Genomic DNA, 18,050 nt, shown 5'->3' on the forward strand with positions numbered 1-18,050 from the left:
ACAACCCAATTGCTGGGTTTGTCCCTATTTTACCCAGCACTGGGTTGTATTTAACCCAGCATTTTTTAGAGTGCGAGGAGATTTTGCCATTTTGGGGGTATGAAATGTCAAAATGAACCCAGTAAGACAGTAAAACATGACCAAACCACATTACTAAAGGGACACATAATGTCTTAATTCATCTAAAATGTTAAAGCAAGATAATTATGTTTAGGGCCAGCCTAGTAATTGTAATTTATTTTATATTAGGAACAACACTGTGTTCCAAATGTCCACAAGTGAACACACCAGGGGAGGCCCCCCTTAAATTTGGAATCTTAACACACCAAGCAGTTTGTCCTGTAAACTAAAAGAAAAACATCACCAGCTGCTAAATTAAAATCTGCGTTCGCTGGCTGGCACAGAGCAAGAGCACTTGTGCATTATAACCAATTCCATACGATTATGTTGAGCTTATGAATGCAAGGACCAATCAGAGGCTGAAACACGCTGTTTCGTCACCGCGCGCACTGGTTGATTGAATTCTCTGGTTAATTCTCTCATCAGAAACAACAAAGTGAAGATGTATGAATGTAAGTAAGATATTAATTTCACAGTGTAAACAGCTTTAGAGATTATTATGGGAGTTTTTGAGAGTGCTTGAACTCGCGGGACTTAAGTGAAAATGTTCTTTGATAATGTATCAAAATACAAAAATCACAAATTATATTAGTGGAGTAATTTGAGGGGAAGTTGAAATGTCTTGGTACGTCTCCCTTTCGCTTGAAAGACAGCAGCACTCAAGCTGGCATGGACTCCACAAGTTTGTGCAAATCCTGCAAATCCATGTTATCCCAGCTTTATTCCAGACTCAACATGGTAAACACCACAAACTACATCTGATTGGTGATGTAGAAATTGTACAGAATCTTCATTCTTCTGCATTTAATATAATAACTTATCTTGGTTTTCATTTATTCCAAATCCTAAAACTTAATTTTCAAGCTTAAATGAAAATAAAATAACAGATCTTCAATGTGGACTCTTTTGGAATCTCCTGTGCATACATCTATGTACAAATACAGAATAATGTGTAGTGAGACTGAGCAGAGATATGGCTGTTACAGTGACATCTAGAATGGGTACAGAAAGAATGCTTGCAGTTCAAGCTAACACTTTGTAGTCAAACAGCATCCTCTGTTGGACCGACATTGTATTTCACATGGAGAGGGGCACCGAAACTTCAAGCCTTTTTTTTGTAGGATTAATCTGCCTTTTAATTCTAAACCTTATTTAGTATGCCTTCAAATTCTGCAGCACAAATGCACTTTGTTTTTAGGTGTGATACCTGCAAACTTAGGCTAGCATGTTTTAGTCCAGCACACAGATAGTTTGCCCAGCAGAGCAAGTCTATAGTCACAGATACACAAAAACGTATTTGTTATTACAAAATTATATAATATAGAAATACATTTAACCTGACTGAAATTGGTCTTTATTTAGAGTACAGATAATATCTTTGAGATCTGAGATGAGCAGCATTTATAGATATTAAATATAAACAGTACAAATCCTCATAGATGTAATGTTTTATTTCATGCTACGACCAGCATCATCACACATGATTACACAGAGGGCAATTTCCCCCCAGCCCAGCACATTTATTATAAAAAAAAAGCCTTCTGAGGCACGTTAGAGAAATGATATGGAATATATAAATATTTGGTACCATTTAAATATGCATCGTTCCATTTTCATTCAGGGAATTTGGGTTGATGACAAGATTAATTCAAGAGGTAAAATAAGTTGTTTACATTAGTATTTTCTTTTCCGCTTGAGCAGGGCAAAACAAACTTTTGTACACAACAGCATGACACAAGGGACTATTGCTGTCAGAAAATGAAACACTGGGACCACATCATTAAAAAGTTGGGAAAGAAAATTATGTGCTTTGGCTTCCTTCAGATATTTCACCTGAAATGCGTCTGGAACATTTTATCATGCCCCGAGGCAGGAACATTAATTTTTTTCCCCAATGAATTCATTGTATAAAACACTCTCGGTAATGATCACAGAAATGGTAGGCCTTAATATCTCATTCATAGAGATGATTCTGAAATCTTGCATAGTACCACTGTTCATTTGATATCAGGCATTGTGCTAATATATGCAGAAAAACATTTAAAATAGCATTACAAATATTGATTCAAGCATTTTACAATATTTAAACCCACTAAAGAGGCCTTTTAAGGTATAGTGTCAAACCCTGACAATGTACAATAGAGATACATCCGTTTTCCTTCATGACATTTAATCTAAGCAATCAGTCTTTTAAACTCTCTTTGGTGTCTTTTCCTTGGCATGAAGCAGACATTATGTATAAAAGCCTACCTGTACCATGTGCAACACTACACAAACTCTTTTCAGTAGCACGTCTCCCGTCTCACATATTGGAATGAGAAATCCACTAGAAAAAGCCTATTCCTCACCATTTTGCTGTCATTCAAAGGCAACGCTGTTACTGATTGCTCTGTATTTGCGCAGCAGCCATGTCAGCAGCACACACGAATGGTCTGCCAACTCCCACAGGGCGCTAATGCGATTTATGCTGAATACACATGTAACATTGTTCTTTAATCCTTGAGCACAGTCAAAGAGGTAGAGATGGATCAAGAACAGCCAGAGATGGAGGCCGATGAAGAGGGAAGGATTTAGGAATGAGACAGAAAGCAAAAATGAGCGAGGGAGAGCAGATGTCTACAGTCCCGGTCCCATTAGTTCGGCCTAATCTATCCAGTGGACGTCGTGTTTGACTTTCTTCATCCATCTCTGCCTCCCACAGCTACCAATGCAAATCTGCAAGAGTGAGATACTGTAGGACCCTTTCACAAACACAAAAAAACACTGAGATGCATTCCTCTGTCTCTATACACGTTCCTTCTATCCTTTCTCTAAACCTCTGTTGCCCGCACTGGATCGGTCTTTCTATTATTCCAGTACTTAGTGCTGGCAAACCTTTATCACCACAAAATCCCACTTTCCAAAGCATCTTCCATATTTAGTTTTATCCAGACATATGCAACAACGATTGACAAAGAAAAGCCCTTAGAATAACACTAACACGTACTGCTTATTTAGGTGCAGATTAGAATCCAATCAGAAACCATGAAGACAGAAAATCTGCATCAATCAGTTTTGTCAGTTTAACTTATGACTAAGCAACGAATCTAAAACAGTCTCTGAAACTTGATAGACCATCACCCGCATCCAACTTAAGAATCTAAAAAAACTAAACAAAAAATAGCTTCGAACAGCATTTGTTTCAAAAAGATTGTTTCGACAGGCTGTACAACAGCTTCTGATACATAAAGGACAAGGCCTAGATTTGCGAGTTATTCCTCATCTTTTTCTTGCTTTCTGCTTTTGTTGTTTTTGACTGTAGAACAACTCAAGACTCACCAGTTAAAAGAAAAAAAGTACCTGAGAAAGGGAGCAAGCAGGGTAATTGACAGACTAAAGTAAGAGAAGATTATGTGATCAATAGTTGCAAACTTCTCCACACATACACCAAAAAAATAAAAATTACATTCGATTTCATCATAATGTACCTTGGCCTAGTTGGTTTTCCAGTTATACTGCCCTTGGGATTTACTGTGGAACACAGCAGAAAATACTAGTTTCCTTTCTCAGTAGTATTGAGTAGCAATTAAAAAAAAAAAACTCTTCAAAATCTAGGATGCTAGGATTCCTTAGGATGCGATTGAATTTCGATTTTATACGAGTCGCATAACTAAAATCTGTCCTTCCCCTGTAAATTTTGTTCTCCCTGACATTGTGACACCTGTGAAATTCATGCAATCCCTCATTGGAGTGTCAAGCAACTTTGATTGTAGTCAGCCTTGTTGAGCCAAACAGAGGGAAGAAACCCCTCTGTGAAGACTATTTTACTATTTGGTAATACAGTAGCACAGTGACATGACTATGTCTTCTAGAAGTTCTGTCGTATAGGGTTTCTGTACCCTGGGCAATGTGTAAACCAGCTCAGTCCACTCAGTAGAACTTGTCGTCAATGCGGAAATGCGGGCGTGTAACGTCATCTGGGTTGAGGAAGACTGAAATAGACTTGCCAGGGTTTTCGGTCACCAGCTGTTGTAGTCGTTGTGCTAGCCGGTCGTCCTGTGGTGATCCCGCACCATGTCCATGGGTAGGTGATGATAACCCATGGCCATTGCTCGCATTTAACTTATGACTAAGCAACGAATCTAAAACAGTCTCTGAAACTTGATAGACCATCACCCGCATCCAACTTAAGAATCTAAAAAAACTAAACAAAAAATAGCTTCGAACAGCATTTGTTTCAAAAAGATTGTTTCGACAGATGAGTTATTCCTCATCTTTTTCTTGCTTTCTGCTTTTGTTGTTTTTGACTGTAGAACAACTCAAGACTCACCAGTTAAAAGAAAAAAAGTACCTGAGAAAGGGAGCAAGCAGGGTAATTGACAGACTAAAGTAAGAGAAGATTATGTGATCAATAGTTGCAAACTTCTCCACACATACACCAAAAAAATAAAAATTACATTCGATTTCATCATAATGTACCTTGGCCTAGTTGGTTTTCCAGTTATACTGCCCTTGGGATTTACTGTGGAACACAGCAGAAAATACTAGTTTCCTTTCTCAGTAGTATTGAGTAGCAATTAAAAAAAAAAAACTCTTCAAAATCTAGGATGCTAGGATTCCTTAGGATGCGATTGAATTTCGATTTTATACGAGTCGCATAACTAAAATCTGTCCTTCCCCTGTAAATTTTGTTCTCCCTGACATTGTGACACCTGTGAAATTCATGCAATCCCTCATTGGAGTGTCAAGCAACTTTGATTGTAGTCAGCCTTGTTGAGCCAAACAGAGGGAAGAAACCCCTCTGTGAAGACTATTTTACTATTTGGTAATACAGTAGCACAGTGACATGACTATGTCTTCTAGAAGTTCTGTCGTATAGGGTTTCTGTACCCTGGGCAATGTGTAAACCAGCTCAGTCCACTCAGTAGAACTTGTCGTCAATGCGGAAATGCGGGCGTGTAACGTCATCTGGGTTGAGGAAGACTGAAATAGACTTGCCAGGGTTTTCGGTCACCAGCTGTTGTAGTCGTTGTGCTAGCCGGTCGTCCTGTGGTGATCCCGCACCATGTCCATGGGTAGGTGATGATAACCCATGGCCATTGCTCGCAGCTACTGCGGCCTCACGTTTGAGTTGGCATGCCTGTTGTGCCTGCTCCAAAGTGGCTCTTAAATGCTCTGTAGGATCGGAACGTAAATGTGCAAGTTTTCGTGCCACTAACAGGGCGGCACTGTCCGTAAGGTGCTCGAGCATGTTGCACTGAGGGAGGAAGTAATTAGGACAGTTTTTGCCCAGAATGCAGTGAGCCAAGTCATCAAGTAGACCAAGGAACAGCCGTGCAGGAGTCTCATGATCTGGACAGCTAAGGTAGGTTGTAGGCAAGCGATCACAAGCCCAAAACATCAAGGTACGTAGGTGGTAGAGGCTAAGGCCGGTGCGAGGGCGAGCTAATAGTCTTGACAGTACAGCTTTAGCTGCTTGGAAGGCTTGTGCCATTGGATAGGGCACGCATTTCTTTAGCTGAACCTCACTGCGGGAGAAGGCGAGTCTCCATTCGCGGTCAGGTCTGGTTGAGGGGCTGGCAGCTGGAGAACAGCTAGGAAGCAAGTAGAACCCGCTGATGGCCTCCTCCTCCGTTATTTTGCCATCCCAGAAATGGTTGGTCGTGAGCCAGCCCTGTGCGACAGCCGGCCAGCCACGAAACGACACCACTGGAAGCAAGTCGTAAAGGATACGACTAGTTCCTGCAGTAAGAATCAGTGTTGTTAGTGGACCATTCCGCTCAACATGATCAGGAACAGGAATCCCTCTTTGAGGATTTCTCCGCAACTCTTCTACCGCCGTCCCAACTACACTCCAGAACCAATCGGCAACCAGCAACGGAGAGAAGTAACATCCATCTAATGATTGAGGAGGCTGCAGGGATGGGATTGAGCCTCGTACTGCTTCGGTTTCTTCCTCCTCATCTTCCACATCTTTATTCTCTCTAGTTTTCTCATCTTGACAGCAAATACTCCAACGCGTCAGCATCGCAGGGTCGCAGAGGCGCAGGCTCAGCCAAGAATGGCATGGTGGGGAATGCCGCATGTCCAGCGTCACGGGCTGATTTCGGTCATGCAGTTTAAGAGCGGGCACTAGTAGAGTGAAGTCCAAATCAAAGTCAACACCTTTAGCGTAGTCACCTAGATCCTCTGGGTTAAGGTCAAGAACACCTTCCCTGGCTCCACCTGATAGCAGCAGATATTCATTGGCAACTGGCAATCGCTTGTCTACCTTCTGCACCAGGCCTGTGAAGACGAAGAATATTCATGACAAAAAGAGGTAATATCACCTGTAAAAAGACAAGTAGAAGGGTGGGTAGACATTGAATAGAAAGGACTGATTACGTTATCACTTTTCCAAACAATTAGATAGTTAACCCAAAAATTTTGTCATTAATTACTCACCCTCATGTTGTTCCAAACCTGTATGAGTTTCTTACTTCTGTTGAACACAAAGGAAGATATTTTGAAGAATGCTGGTTACTAAACAGTTGACAGCAGCCATTGACTTCCATGAAAGTCAATGGCTGCTGTCAACTGTTTGGTAACCAAAACATTTTTATTTTGTTTAACAGAAGAATCTCATAAAGGTTTGGAACAACTTGAGGGTAGGTCATTTGTGAGTATACAATCCCTTTTAAGCTCAAAATGCTGGGAAATTCTGAAAAAAAAAAGTAAATTTGTTAGTGGCTTATAATGTCTATTAGGTTCTTTTTGTGACCAACTGCCAGAAAAAAAAGGAAAAAAAAATCCTTACATTATTGCTCCCAAGGAAAGTGCACTAAAAATAATCTTCACCCTACTAATGAGGAAAAGCATCACCTGGCTGAACTTCCTGTTTGTGTCTTGCAAAAACGGCCGGAGGTGAGACGAAGGGCAGAAACATTCTAAAGTGCAGCCCTATGGCACACAACTGATTAGGATGCAGGACTCAATTTAAAGAAATTTCCTTTTCTTACATTTACATTTCATACTTTTAAATCTATAAGAATATAAGCCTTTAAAGTAGGGCTGGACAATAATTCAATATCAATATGTATCGCGATATAATTTTTTTCAATAACGGTGATATGATTTTTAAACACATTTCCGATATTTCGATATACATTACCAGTTTCCCATACATTGATTTATTTGTGCAGTAACATGGGAGATAATTTTTGCAGAAGCCCACTCCAACAGCTTTTATTGAATGAACCATGTCATAGAACAAGAAAGAGCACTTATCACGAGTCATAAATCATATTACCAGAAATACACCTTTCAGAATGTGTATATATATATATATATATATATATATATTATACAAATATGCAGTAAGTGTTAAATAATTGGTTTCTGAAGTGACGAATAAAAGCAGATAAAAAGAAGGGAGGGAAACCGAGGAAGATGATGCTTTTCCTAAGAAGACAGAAATCTCCCTAAACCTCTTCTCAGTCTAAGTCAGATAATTCCAGCTCATTCAAAGTGAAAGACAAATTAATAGTCTCCCTCAATTCTGTTTTGCAATTCAAGCCGTTGCTTTTTTTGTTTGTTTTTTTGTTTTTTTTAGATGTGGCCCAGCTCTTTAAATTCTTTCAAATGAACATTTAAAATCTCCAGTGGAATCTTTTTCATGAAAATTAACATCTTGCCTTTTAATATTTTATGAAGGCAGAAACTGGTCAACACGCATTTCTTTAGGATTATTTACCACACACTCATTTATAGATGTGGCCCAGCTCTTTAAATTCTTTCAAATGAACATTTAAAATCTCCAGTGGAATCTTTTTCATGAAAATTAACATCTTGCCTTTTAATATTTTATGAAGGCAGAAACTGGTCAACACGCATTTCTTTAGGATTATTTACCACACACTCATTTAATTTCATTTCAATCCACTGTAATTAAAAGGATGCTTTTACAATTACTGAATACTGTAAGCATAGCTGCCATATGAATGTGTTACTTAATAGTGCTTTAATGACCCATAATCTGAAGACAATCATTCACTAGGGAAATAAGTAAAATAATTGTTGTCTTGCTGGGGGTGTTAAAATCATGTAGTCTAACACAAGCAGCAACGGCTTTACTAATTACCAGTTTGTTTATGCAAATGAATTAATTATGTTCATTAGTCCCTAAGGCAAAAGCCATTAGCACCAGGTGCATTTCACTCCCTCATATGGTCACCATTATTGACCACTTGAAAACAAAAACAAACAAAAAAATAATGCCTTCAATAAGAAACATCACTCTCCACGACAGATGCCAAAGGGAACTGGTTAGCATACACGCTTACTAATCATGTATCAGTGGCCAGCATGCACTGCTGTCAAAGCCTGATTTACACATTGGCCTACAAGAGTTTGAACTCATTCACCTCTACAGGACATTTGTGACGTTTCCAAGTTAAATAACTACAACATTATGATTTAAATGACAGAGGATGCAGTTATAATAATGCAACAATCTGTCTGTCCAAGCATACAGGACATAGACACATACACTATCATTTTCCGATTATCATGTGTATACTGTATGATGGATGAATCCAAGCTATAGTTGCATTAGCTTAGACTAAAGTGTTTACATGACATTTTAAAAAGACTAATTATTGTTCTCGTTTGTCTGAAATCGAACGCATAAAGGCCATGTAAACAAGTATGTTTGATGCTGACAGCAGCACAGAAATCTTTAAAAAGATACACTGCCATTCAAAAGTTTGGGATCAGTAAGATTTTTAATGTTTTTAAAGACGTTTCTTGTGCTCATCAAGGCTGTATCTATTTGATCAAAAATAAAGAAAAAATTATAATTTTGTGAAATATTACCGTTATTTAAAATAGCAGTTTTCTATTTTAACACTTTAAAATATAATTTATTCCTGTGATGCAAAGCTGAATTTTCAGCACCATTACTCCAGTCTTCAGTGTCATATGCTTCAGAAATCATTTTAATATGCTGATTTAATATTTATGTTGGAAACAGTTGGGACCTGTGATACTTTTTAGGATTCTTTGATAAGTTAAAAAGAACAGTGTTTATTCAAAATAGACATTTTGTGTTACAATATACACTACTAATCAAAAGTTTGACAGAAAAGATTTCTATTTTGATTAAATGATTTTTTACTTTTTATTCATCAAAGAATCTAAGAAAAAAGTATCAAAGGTTCCAAAAAAAACATTAAGCAGCACAACAGTTTCAACACTGATAATAAATCAGCATATTAGAATGATTTCTGAAGGATCATGTGACACTGAAGACTGGAGTAATGGCTGATAAAAATTCAGCGCTGCATCACAGAAATAAATTATATTTTCAAGTATATTAAAATAGGGAACCAATATTAGAAATTGCAATAATATTTTACAATATTACTGTTTTTTCTGTATTTTTGATTAAATAAACAGCCTTGATGAGCATAAATCCATTTAAAAAAAACAACATTAAAATCCTTACTGATCCCAAACTTTTGAATGGCAATGTAGATCACCCAAAATGAATATTTCGTCATCATTTACTCACCCTCATGTTAAGCCAAACCTGTATGCATTTCTCTCTAAGAAGATATTTTGAGGAACACTGGGTTCCAAACAATATTGGACCCCATAGATTTTCATTGTACTCTATGGCCTATGGAAAAAAGTCACATGTTTGTAAATGAAGTGCTATGCCTTTAAGACTGATTTTTTTTTTTATTCCTTCATTTAACAACATTTTCAATTTCATTTAACAATAGCACATTTATAAGATTTCAATTTGGTCTAAAACCTAGCGGAAACATGACTACACACAAAGAACAATACATGTCTTCACAATTTGAAAATTGTTGACGGTGTTTGTTGTGGGGACTCAGTGACCTTCACTCCAGGACAACGAAGTTGAGTGCTTTTTGTTTTTCTACAATAACAATGATCCCTTTTGCCCTTTACATTTTTAACACGGTTCCGATTTAATTAGTTCCTCTGGGAGAAATACATTTGCAGGACTGTAGTGAGTTTAGAGGCTGGCATGCAGATGGTATGTTAATGTTTGCAGGTCATGGAGGTGTGAAAACAGAAATCACGATGATTGCTAAAGGAAGCAAACATCAATGCCAATTTAAATCAAGGCTCTTGCTTTACATGAATCTATTCAGGTCTTCTGAAATGAATTAAAACCTAAATCCTGATGGACAGGTAAGGGTCATCCAAAGTAGATCATCATTTTTTTATTGATATGTAATGAGGCAGAATATTCCAAATGAATGCTAAGGAGCACCCTTCCTAGCATAAAAATAAAAAGCTGTCTACCCATCACTCTCAGTAGGTGTGTGATGGATGTTGCTTTGAAAATGTCTGCATATTTTTAGAGAGCGAGAGATGGAAACAGCGAGCAAGAAAAATAAGTAGGCTTTTGGCTGAACATCAAGGGATTAAAGCCGAGAGGAAAAAGGGAAATGAAAGCAACAGGAGGCAGACAAAAAGAAACATAAAAGTTACACTGGCAGGATGGCAGAAAAAAATCTGGTGGGATGTACTGAGGGGAAAAAAACAAGGGGAACTAGAGACATCTGCTGGACAAACTTCACTTGGGTCAAGCTTTGAATCAGAGGCCTGGGGCCCGTTCTTCGTACCTCGCTTATTACATCCGAGATGAAATGTCACATCCAAGACAATATCATCGCGCTAATCAGGATCTGGCTAATTCGGTTCTTCAAACGCACCTGTTGTTGATGATTAGTATGGCTGGATTGAGTTATCTGAGATAATTGCGTGTTCATGGGTTGGTTTAAAAGGGGCTATGTATCGATACTCGAAACCACGATCAACAATGCAGCGATTGGCTGGCGGCAAGACAGCAACGTAATGACGTCATATAATTAAAAAAGACACCTGACGAAAAACTTGACAAATTTTTGGACTTTTATAAGGAAACAGCCAAGCGAACAAAACTACATTAATCTTATAATAGATAAATGAAATGTGCACGGTTTTTATTTTATTTTAATTTTTTTACATGATTCCCAATAATTTATATTCACGATTTCTAATAATTGTACAGGCTTTACATTTTTATTTCAATGTAGTAATTAGCAATTCATTTAATTTTATATTTGAACAGATTTGTTATGTGACAGCATTAATTAAAGTTTCTTAAGAGTCATATCACTGAATATTCGAAAGATGCCACAATCCTGCAGAGAACAGCTCAACGGCTCTGTGCGAACCTACAGAATGGTGAATGACGGCAAGTTGACCGTTCCAAGATGGCGGCCGCATCTACCGGTTTCAAACAGCACACGTGATATTTATCTACTTCGGGTCCTAATTAGGCAACTACCAGCACATGAACTGTTGTGCAGTGCTGCTTACTTTATAAAGCAGTAAAAGTGCCCCTTTCTGCACCCAAAACCAGTCGTCTGTGAATGAAAGTCTTAAACAAGAACTGGTGGGACGTTGTGCTGCTCCACTTCGCAGACGCTGAGTGAAAGGGGAGTTTTATAATGACGGGACACTCATTTATGACACTTTGTTCACCAGGAAGAACAGCTCGTTCCGCGTGCCATACGTCAGTAACCTATTTCTACGTCACTGCGCATGCGCAGTACTTCCCAGTTTCGGTTTTCAATCCGATTAAGTGTTTACATGTCCTCTCGCTCGGATTACAAAAGGAATAAGCCACCCCTTACAATACAATCCGATCGAAATTTTAGTCGGATCTAGCCAATTCAATCCGATTGACGTGTTTACATGTGACTTTTTTTATTCTGATTGTGCTTCAAGTCCTATTACGATCGGATTAGTAGGGTCCATGTAAACGCAGCTAATGATGAACTGACTTTAACTGAAAATGTAGTGTTTCTTGCATTATCAACACTATTTTACTGTTTTAAGGCCCGTTCACACCAAGGACGATAACTACAATATAGTTGGAATCACTTTCAGAACGATTAAAAAAAAAATAATAATAATAATTGACACCTAATCAGAATAGTACGGAGCCCGGGAAGTCACCTGTAGGAGAAAAAAAAACAATCCGTGCGCACGCTTTCGCAATCCGTTCCCTCAGGTTTGTAAACTGTACTCACGGATTCATGCAGTAAGCTCCTAGGTAGCCTACATGTTAACGAATCATATTGTATATTGTTTTATTGCATACTATTATGTGGAATAGGCCTACAGCAAATAGCATTTGTGATTCTCTATCAATTGTAACGGTACGAGGTGGAATACAACGATTTAATAAGAAAGATGTGCATCAAAATATTTGTGATACTCTTAGCACTTGATTATTATTGTATAATAAACCTGGCATTGTGACTGAATTTGGAGTCATTTGTTCCTCTTTTGTAAGTCATTTTGGATAAAAGCTTATTCTAAATGCATATGTAACTTAAATGTATAATAATAATAATAATTATTATTATTATTATTATTATTATTATTATTATTATTATTATTATTATTATTATACATTTAGGTTACATATGCATTTAGAAGAATTTATTGTGCATGCATATTATATGTAAAGTTGCTTAAGTGAAAACAAGGAGTTTATAAGACTGGTTTATTCATTCGCTATACTGTAGACATGTAGAACATATCCGCGTTTGTGCATCAATGTCTGTAATGTGTGAAACTTTTAGGAATCTTATCCGAGTTGTAGGCTAGTCAATATTGGTCAGTCAGTCGTATCTGACATAAAGGATCAGCGATGGAAACTGTGACCACAAACACCATTAACTTAAGTGAATTATATGGCAATAATCAGCAATATGCTTTCACACAAATAACTTTATTTTTTGAATGTTTCAATATGTGTTGACACAAATTACTTATTTGAATTTTTCATTGATATAACATTGCATTGAGTTGTTAGAAAAGAAATGCGTAGAGACGTTATTGCTTGATGACGTCAGGAACCGATGAATCGGCTTTTTTAACCGGTTCAATGAGCCGATCTGTCCGAAAAGAACCGGTTCGCGGAAATGAATCGGACTTTGCATCACTAATATTTATGTGTTCACTATGATATCCTCACCCAGCATGTTAAAGATGAAGTCTTTGGCCGTGTGCACCTCGAGTGCGGTCTGGTCGCCAAACTCCCCCTGTTCCAGCTGCACCAGCTCCTGCACCTGAGCCGACAGCTGCTCCAGAGTCGTGCCCGAGCGGAAGTCCACCTCGGACCCCCGCTTCACCGTCGCCGGTGCACGCGGGGCCACGGCACTCATGAGCGTCTCCATTGAGCATTACCTGAGAGAAACCACATCAATATTACCAAACGGTCACAAAATCATCTCACTTATACTTATGAATATCAACGACTCGTTATAAATGTGCATTTTAATGATAAAATCTTAGTCTTAGAATGAAGGCTTTTTACTTTGCTAACTATGCGAGTGCCTAGATGTGGACTTTTTTGCATTTTACTTTTAGTCATTTAGCAGACGCTTTTATCCAAAGCGACTTACAAATAAGAAAAAGTAATTAAAACTAAAAGCTAAAACTCTATAAATACTAATATATATATATACACACAAATTTAAGAAAATAAAATAAATTCAATAAAAATGACAAATGCATACACAATAGGATCTGCTTTTTTGACATTTTAATGATTAGTTTTCACTATTTATTACTTATTTTAAACATGTCTCACCATTAAATGATAAACACACTGAACTTCTGATGCAGAAACAAAATAGCATTTACTCAGTACCACTAATTACCCAACTCAAACTCAGATTAATGTTTAATACCGCCTAAATATTTAAACGCAGGTTAGTTATTCACAGCGGCTGAAGCGGAATGTGGGTCAGTGGGCAGATTAATCCGCTAATTAGCCAGCTAATGTCTCTCTAGCGAAACAACTGATCCACTTGACAGGTCATTATTATAAACATAGCGACACCTCTGAAATATGTAATCTAAGCAAGAATTCCCCATGACATGTGCTGTATGAGAGGGAATAGATTGTTTTCTTGTGATAAACGAGCATGAGATGCGTGAAGATCAAGCAGCCTAAATGAGCCGACTAGCAGGTGTGGAGCGAGCTAACGTGCTAACCAGTTAAACACCTCTAGATTCAGCGATGACTTTCGTTGTTTATGGTTTACACACACCCTGTTTACCGCTGGCTCGGTGCGCTCTGCCGTAGACCCCGGGTTGTTTGTTATAATTTCTTTTCTGAAACAGGATTTCAGCTCGAGTCATTTCCAAAAGGTCCCCCTGCGCGCGCCTTCACTGGCGATACTATTCCCGGAAATCATGGACCTCCACCGAGGATCTTGGGATTAGTAGTGTTTTTTTTAACGGGACGCAAATGTATGCAGGCCATTAGGTGCAATTATACAAAAGAGTAAACTATGTATGTGCACTGATTTATGTCTCACAACAATCATTCGCAGTTGTTGGTAAATTCAGTTCTGTTTAAATTCTGCGTTTTTTCACTCTTCTATTATAAATCTATTTAAAAAAATATTATATTAGCCTATATTATATTATCATTTAGTTTGATTTTGAAGCAAGGATAGAAATGATCATTGGTAAAAAGTGGAAACACTTCTAAAAGGCAGCTATATTTTTTTTATTAATTATTATGTTATTTGAAAATGTAAACTTTTTTTGAAAGACATTTATCTTATGAAGGATTTAAAATAAATTCGGTTGAACTTTCGGTTCTTCAAAGAACCTTGAAACAAATGCATCTCAGTTCCCACAGAAAAGCAGCACACCTGTTTTTAACATCAACAACAGCAATAAAAAGTTTCAGCATTAGAATGTGGACCATGTGACACTGAAGACTCAAAATTCAGCATCGTCATCCCAGAAATAAATTACACTTTAAAATACACTGAAATAGAAAACAGCAATTGTAAAAAAAAATATTTCACAATATTACGGTTTGCTACCGTTTGTTTGAATGCAGTTAATCTTACAAAAATCCTTTCAAAAACATAAAAAAGAACCATGAACAGTGGTGTATTTGTATCTGGCTAAAAAAATTAAAAAAAACCTAGAAAGATACACAAACATTTTCATTACTTAAAAAAAAAAAAGATTTTAGAAACCATAATATTAACTGTAATTTTTTGATTAAAGGGTATAACTTCCGCACTAATGTATGTGATTGCTTTGATTCGTCGGAAAGAAGAAAGTCATATACACCTAAGATGACTTGAGGGTGAGTAATTTATGGGCTAATTTTCATTTTTGGGTGAACTAACCCTTTAAGCTTTGGTTCTTTATTCAATTCATTTCAAACCAACAGACACTTTGTTCCGTGGAGGTCATCAAGCAAAGTACAGCATAATGAGTATCATTCTTCTACTACTCTATTCATTTGCTTTCAGCCTGACGATGATCAAAAGGTGTTTATTATGTGAATTTAAACATGAAATTAATATCGTTTAAACAGTGTAGATTGATAATACATGCAGACAATGGTAACAAATCAAATAGAGTGCCAGGTGTCAGGTTTGATATCAGTGATGTTCAATCAGTAGAAACTCATAAATCAGTGACATTTGATTATGTCACTGACGTTCAGTCCACAATTCAAAGAGTGGCAGGTTAACATGGGCTGCATATAAAACCGCATACTTCACCATATAGTAGGCAACTAACTGTTTATGAAAAGAGTTGAATGACTGAAAAACAGTATAGCAGGCACAAGAGTAGGCGAAAAATACCCTGATGACTTACTAGTTCTGGTGAGATTCTGAAGTGCACATCCCGATGGACACTTTACTATCCCATGAGGACTTATGAATAGCAGTAAAGTGACTTATTCTGATAACATTCACACTACACGCATTCATACCAAACAGAACATTTTTAGCGGTCGTGGACTACTTACTTAAAACAAGTACCTACTCAGAGAATATGAGATTTCAGATGAAGCCATTTTCCAGTTTTGCCCTGAAGGTAGATGCCATATACACCCTTATAAAGGGGTGAAAGCATATTTCTCTACAGATATACATTTTAAAGTATCCAAGCACTGTAATGAAATTATTTATTTCTTGTTTTAACTGTAACAGCATACAGGTTTGCAATAACATTATCACAATGACATTATTATTCACTATCATAGATAGATTACAGTTTAACAATGCACAAAGTGCAGGTGACTTGTATCTCCCTGTCCCTAAAGGGATTTATTTTATAATAATGAGCGGCTGACTGCGCATTATCCTGTTTTTTTTTAAAGGCTACTCAGCAAATAAATGAATAAATAGACATGATATATTGATCTGTGTTATCTACTATTTAATAATGTGAGAAACAAGAGACCACAGAAGGATAGGAAACAGACAGACATAAAATGCTGCTATTAGGAAATCGGTTGCCTGGGACAACTGCTAATTTATACGATTTAGAATAATTAAGACAATATTACATAACAGAATACTGCTACTGACCATCAACAATAAAATATCTCAAACAGCCATATATTTAAAAGGTATAGTAGACATAAGGGATGTAATGTAAAAAATGAATTCTGATCAATTTGGGACACTTTGTGACAGTTAGGTGACTGAATTTACCTGAAATCAGCCTATATTTTAATGATATCAGTAATTACTGTAGTTATCATTACACCGATTCCAGTTTAGAGATGTTTATGTTAATGTAAGAATGATGATAAAAGGTGTTTACCAGAGCAGGTTTTCTACAGCGAGCAGCTCCTAACAATGCCAGACTGTGGTAGATGTGATACTTGTTTGCTGTATCATACAACTGAAGAGACAAAAAGAACAGAAAAAAATAGAACATGGGCTAAGTGTTGCACCTTATTCTAAAAAACAAAACAAAAACACTATCAATAATGCATGACATTCATAAGGTTTCCTCCGTTTTAAAAGCCAATAATGTAGGTTATGTAGTAAAAAATATTTGGTATATTACTCCCAACCCCATACTATGGAAGCCTATAGCCCAATTTCAGTGTTTGCAAACAGTGATGACGTTTTTTGTGGGCGGAGTCTATAAGGTGGCAGAAAATGCCAGTTTTAACGTAGCAGTCTGTGCAAGCCATGGAATAAAATAATAAAAAAGGCAATTTTGAGTTTGTATTTCAAAATTCTGACTTTTATCTTGCAATTCCGAGATTATTTCTCACACTTCTGATAAGAAAAATCAACTCGTCATTCTCTTTTTTCCCCTCGGTTCAGAATCATGAGTTTATAATCCCACACTTCCGACTTTTTTTCCTCAGAATTGACAAACACGCAATTGTTGAGTTGAATCAATTTTTAAAGTCCAAACTAGGAGATATACACTTGCACTTGCAAGGAAAAAAAGTCAGAATTGTGATATAAAATAGTTAAATGTTATGTAAAATGTTATAGGTTTAAATAATATTTCATGCTTTAAGTGTAGGGCTAATACAATATGTCCCCTATGTGAATATTATATAGACCTATTGTTTAAATCAAATTTATGCTTTAAAAGTAGGATAATCATAGCAGGTTTCATCCATAGTCTGTCCGTTTAAACGTCTGCGTTCAGCTTCAGCATGACAACAGTATTATATAAAAATGATTTCCATTCCAATTCTGACATCCAAAAGCACAACAATATATTTTTTCTCTTATTCCTTGGATTTTACCCGTTTCCCTCCACTTGTTCCCAGTGTTTTTCTGCCACCACAATGCGCGCGCAGCTGCAAGTGACGTAACTGTGACGTCTACTCCCGACAAACAAGAAAAAAAAAACATACCCTGCGTCTCAATGTTCATACTATCCATCCTAAATAGTATGCGAGATTAGAATTAGTGTGTCCCAAAGCATAGTATGTTGAAAAGAGTATGCCAAAAGTCCCCGGATGGTCTACTATTTCAGGTTGATTTTTTAAGTGTGGATCCGTGCACACTCTAATGGCTAATATTGCCCACAATCCATTGCGCTTAGGTGAAGGATTCTGTCCAGAACTACAAACA

The 18,050-nt window shown here is 37.1% G+C and overlaps 2 protein-coding genes across 4 annotated transcripts in view; both read right to left on the minus strand.

Annotated features, from left to right (window-relative positions):
• Positions 1-4,359: 4,359 nt before the first annotated feature.
• LOC107750772 (protein MB21D2-like) lies at positions 4,360-14,364 on the minus strand. Of its 3 annotated transcripts, none has more exons than XM_016566297.1 (3): positions 14,238-14,364; positions 13,148-13,359; positions 4,360-6,384 (listed from the first exon to the last, which is right to left on the minus strand). In XM_016566297.1, the coding sequence occupies exons 2-3, from the start codon at positions 13,347-13,349 to the stop codon at positions 5,021-5,023; spliced, it is 1,566 nt and encodes a 521-aa protein (XP_016421783.1). In that variant the 5' UTR covers positions 13,350-13,359; positions 14,238-14,364; the 3' UTR covers positions 4,360-5,020. The 3 variants fall into 3 exon arrangements, with proteins under 3 accessions (XP_016421783.1, XP_016421782.1, XP_016421784.1); XM_016566296.1 differs by having other exon boundaries at positions 14,229-14,364; XM_016566298.1 differs by having other exon boundaries at positions 14,184-14,364.
• Positions 14,365-15,341: 977 nt separating this feature from the next.
• Positions 15,342-18,050, minus strand: part of LOC107750773 (transmembrane protein 256-like) — a 7,939-nt gene continuing 5,230 nt past the window's right edge. Inside the window, exons 3-4 of the mRNA XM_016566299.1 lie at positions 16,768-16,848; positions 15,342-15,912 (exon numbers count right to left, since the gene is read on the minus strand). Coding sequence (XP_016421785.1) covers positions 15,871-15,912; positions 16,768-16,848 — 123 coding nt within the window. The 3' untranslated portion in view covers positions 15,342-15,870. The remainder of the gene's footprint in view (positions 15,913-16,767; positions 16,849-18,050) is intronic.

This window comes from Sinocyclocheilus rhinocerous, unplaced genomic scaffold (assembly GCF_001515625.1).
Source record: "Sinocyclocheilus rhinocerous isolate Xijiao unplaced genomic scaffold, SAMN03320098_v1.1 scaffold1564, whole genome shotgun sequence".
NCBI lineage: Eukaryota > Metazoa > Chordata > Actinopteri > Cypriniformes > Cyprinidae > Sinocyclocheilus > Sinocyclocheilus rhinocerous.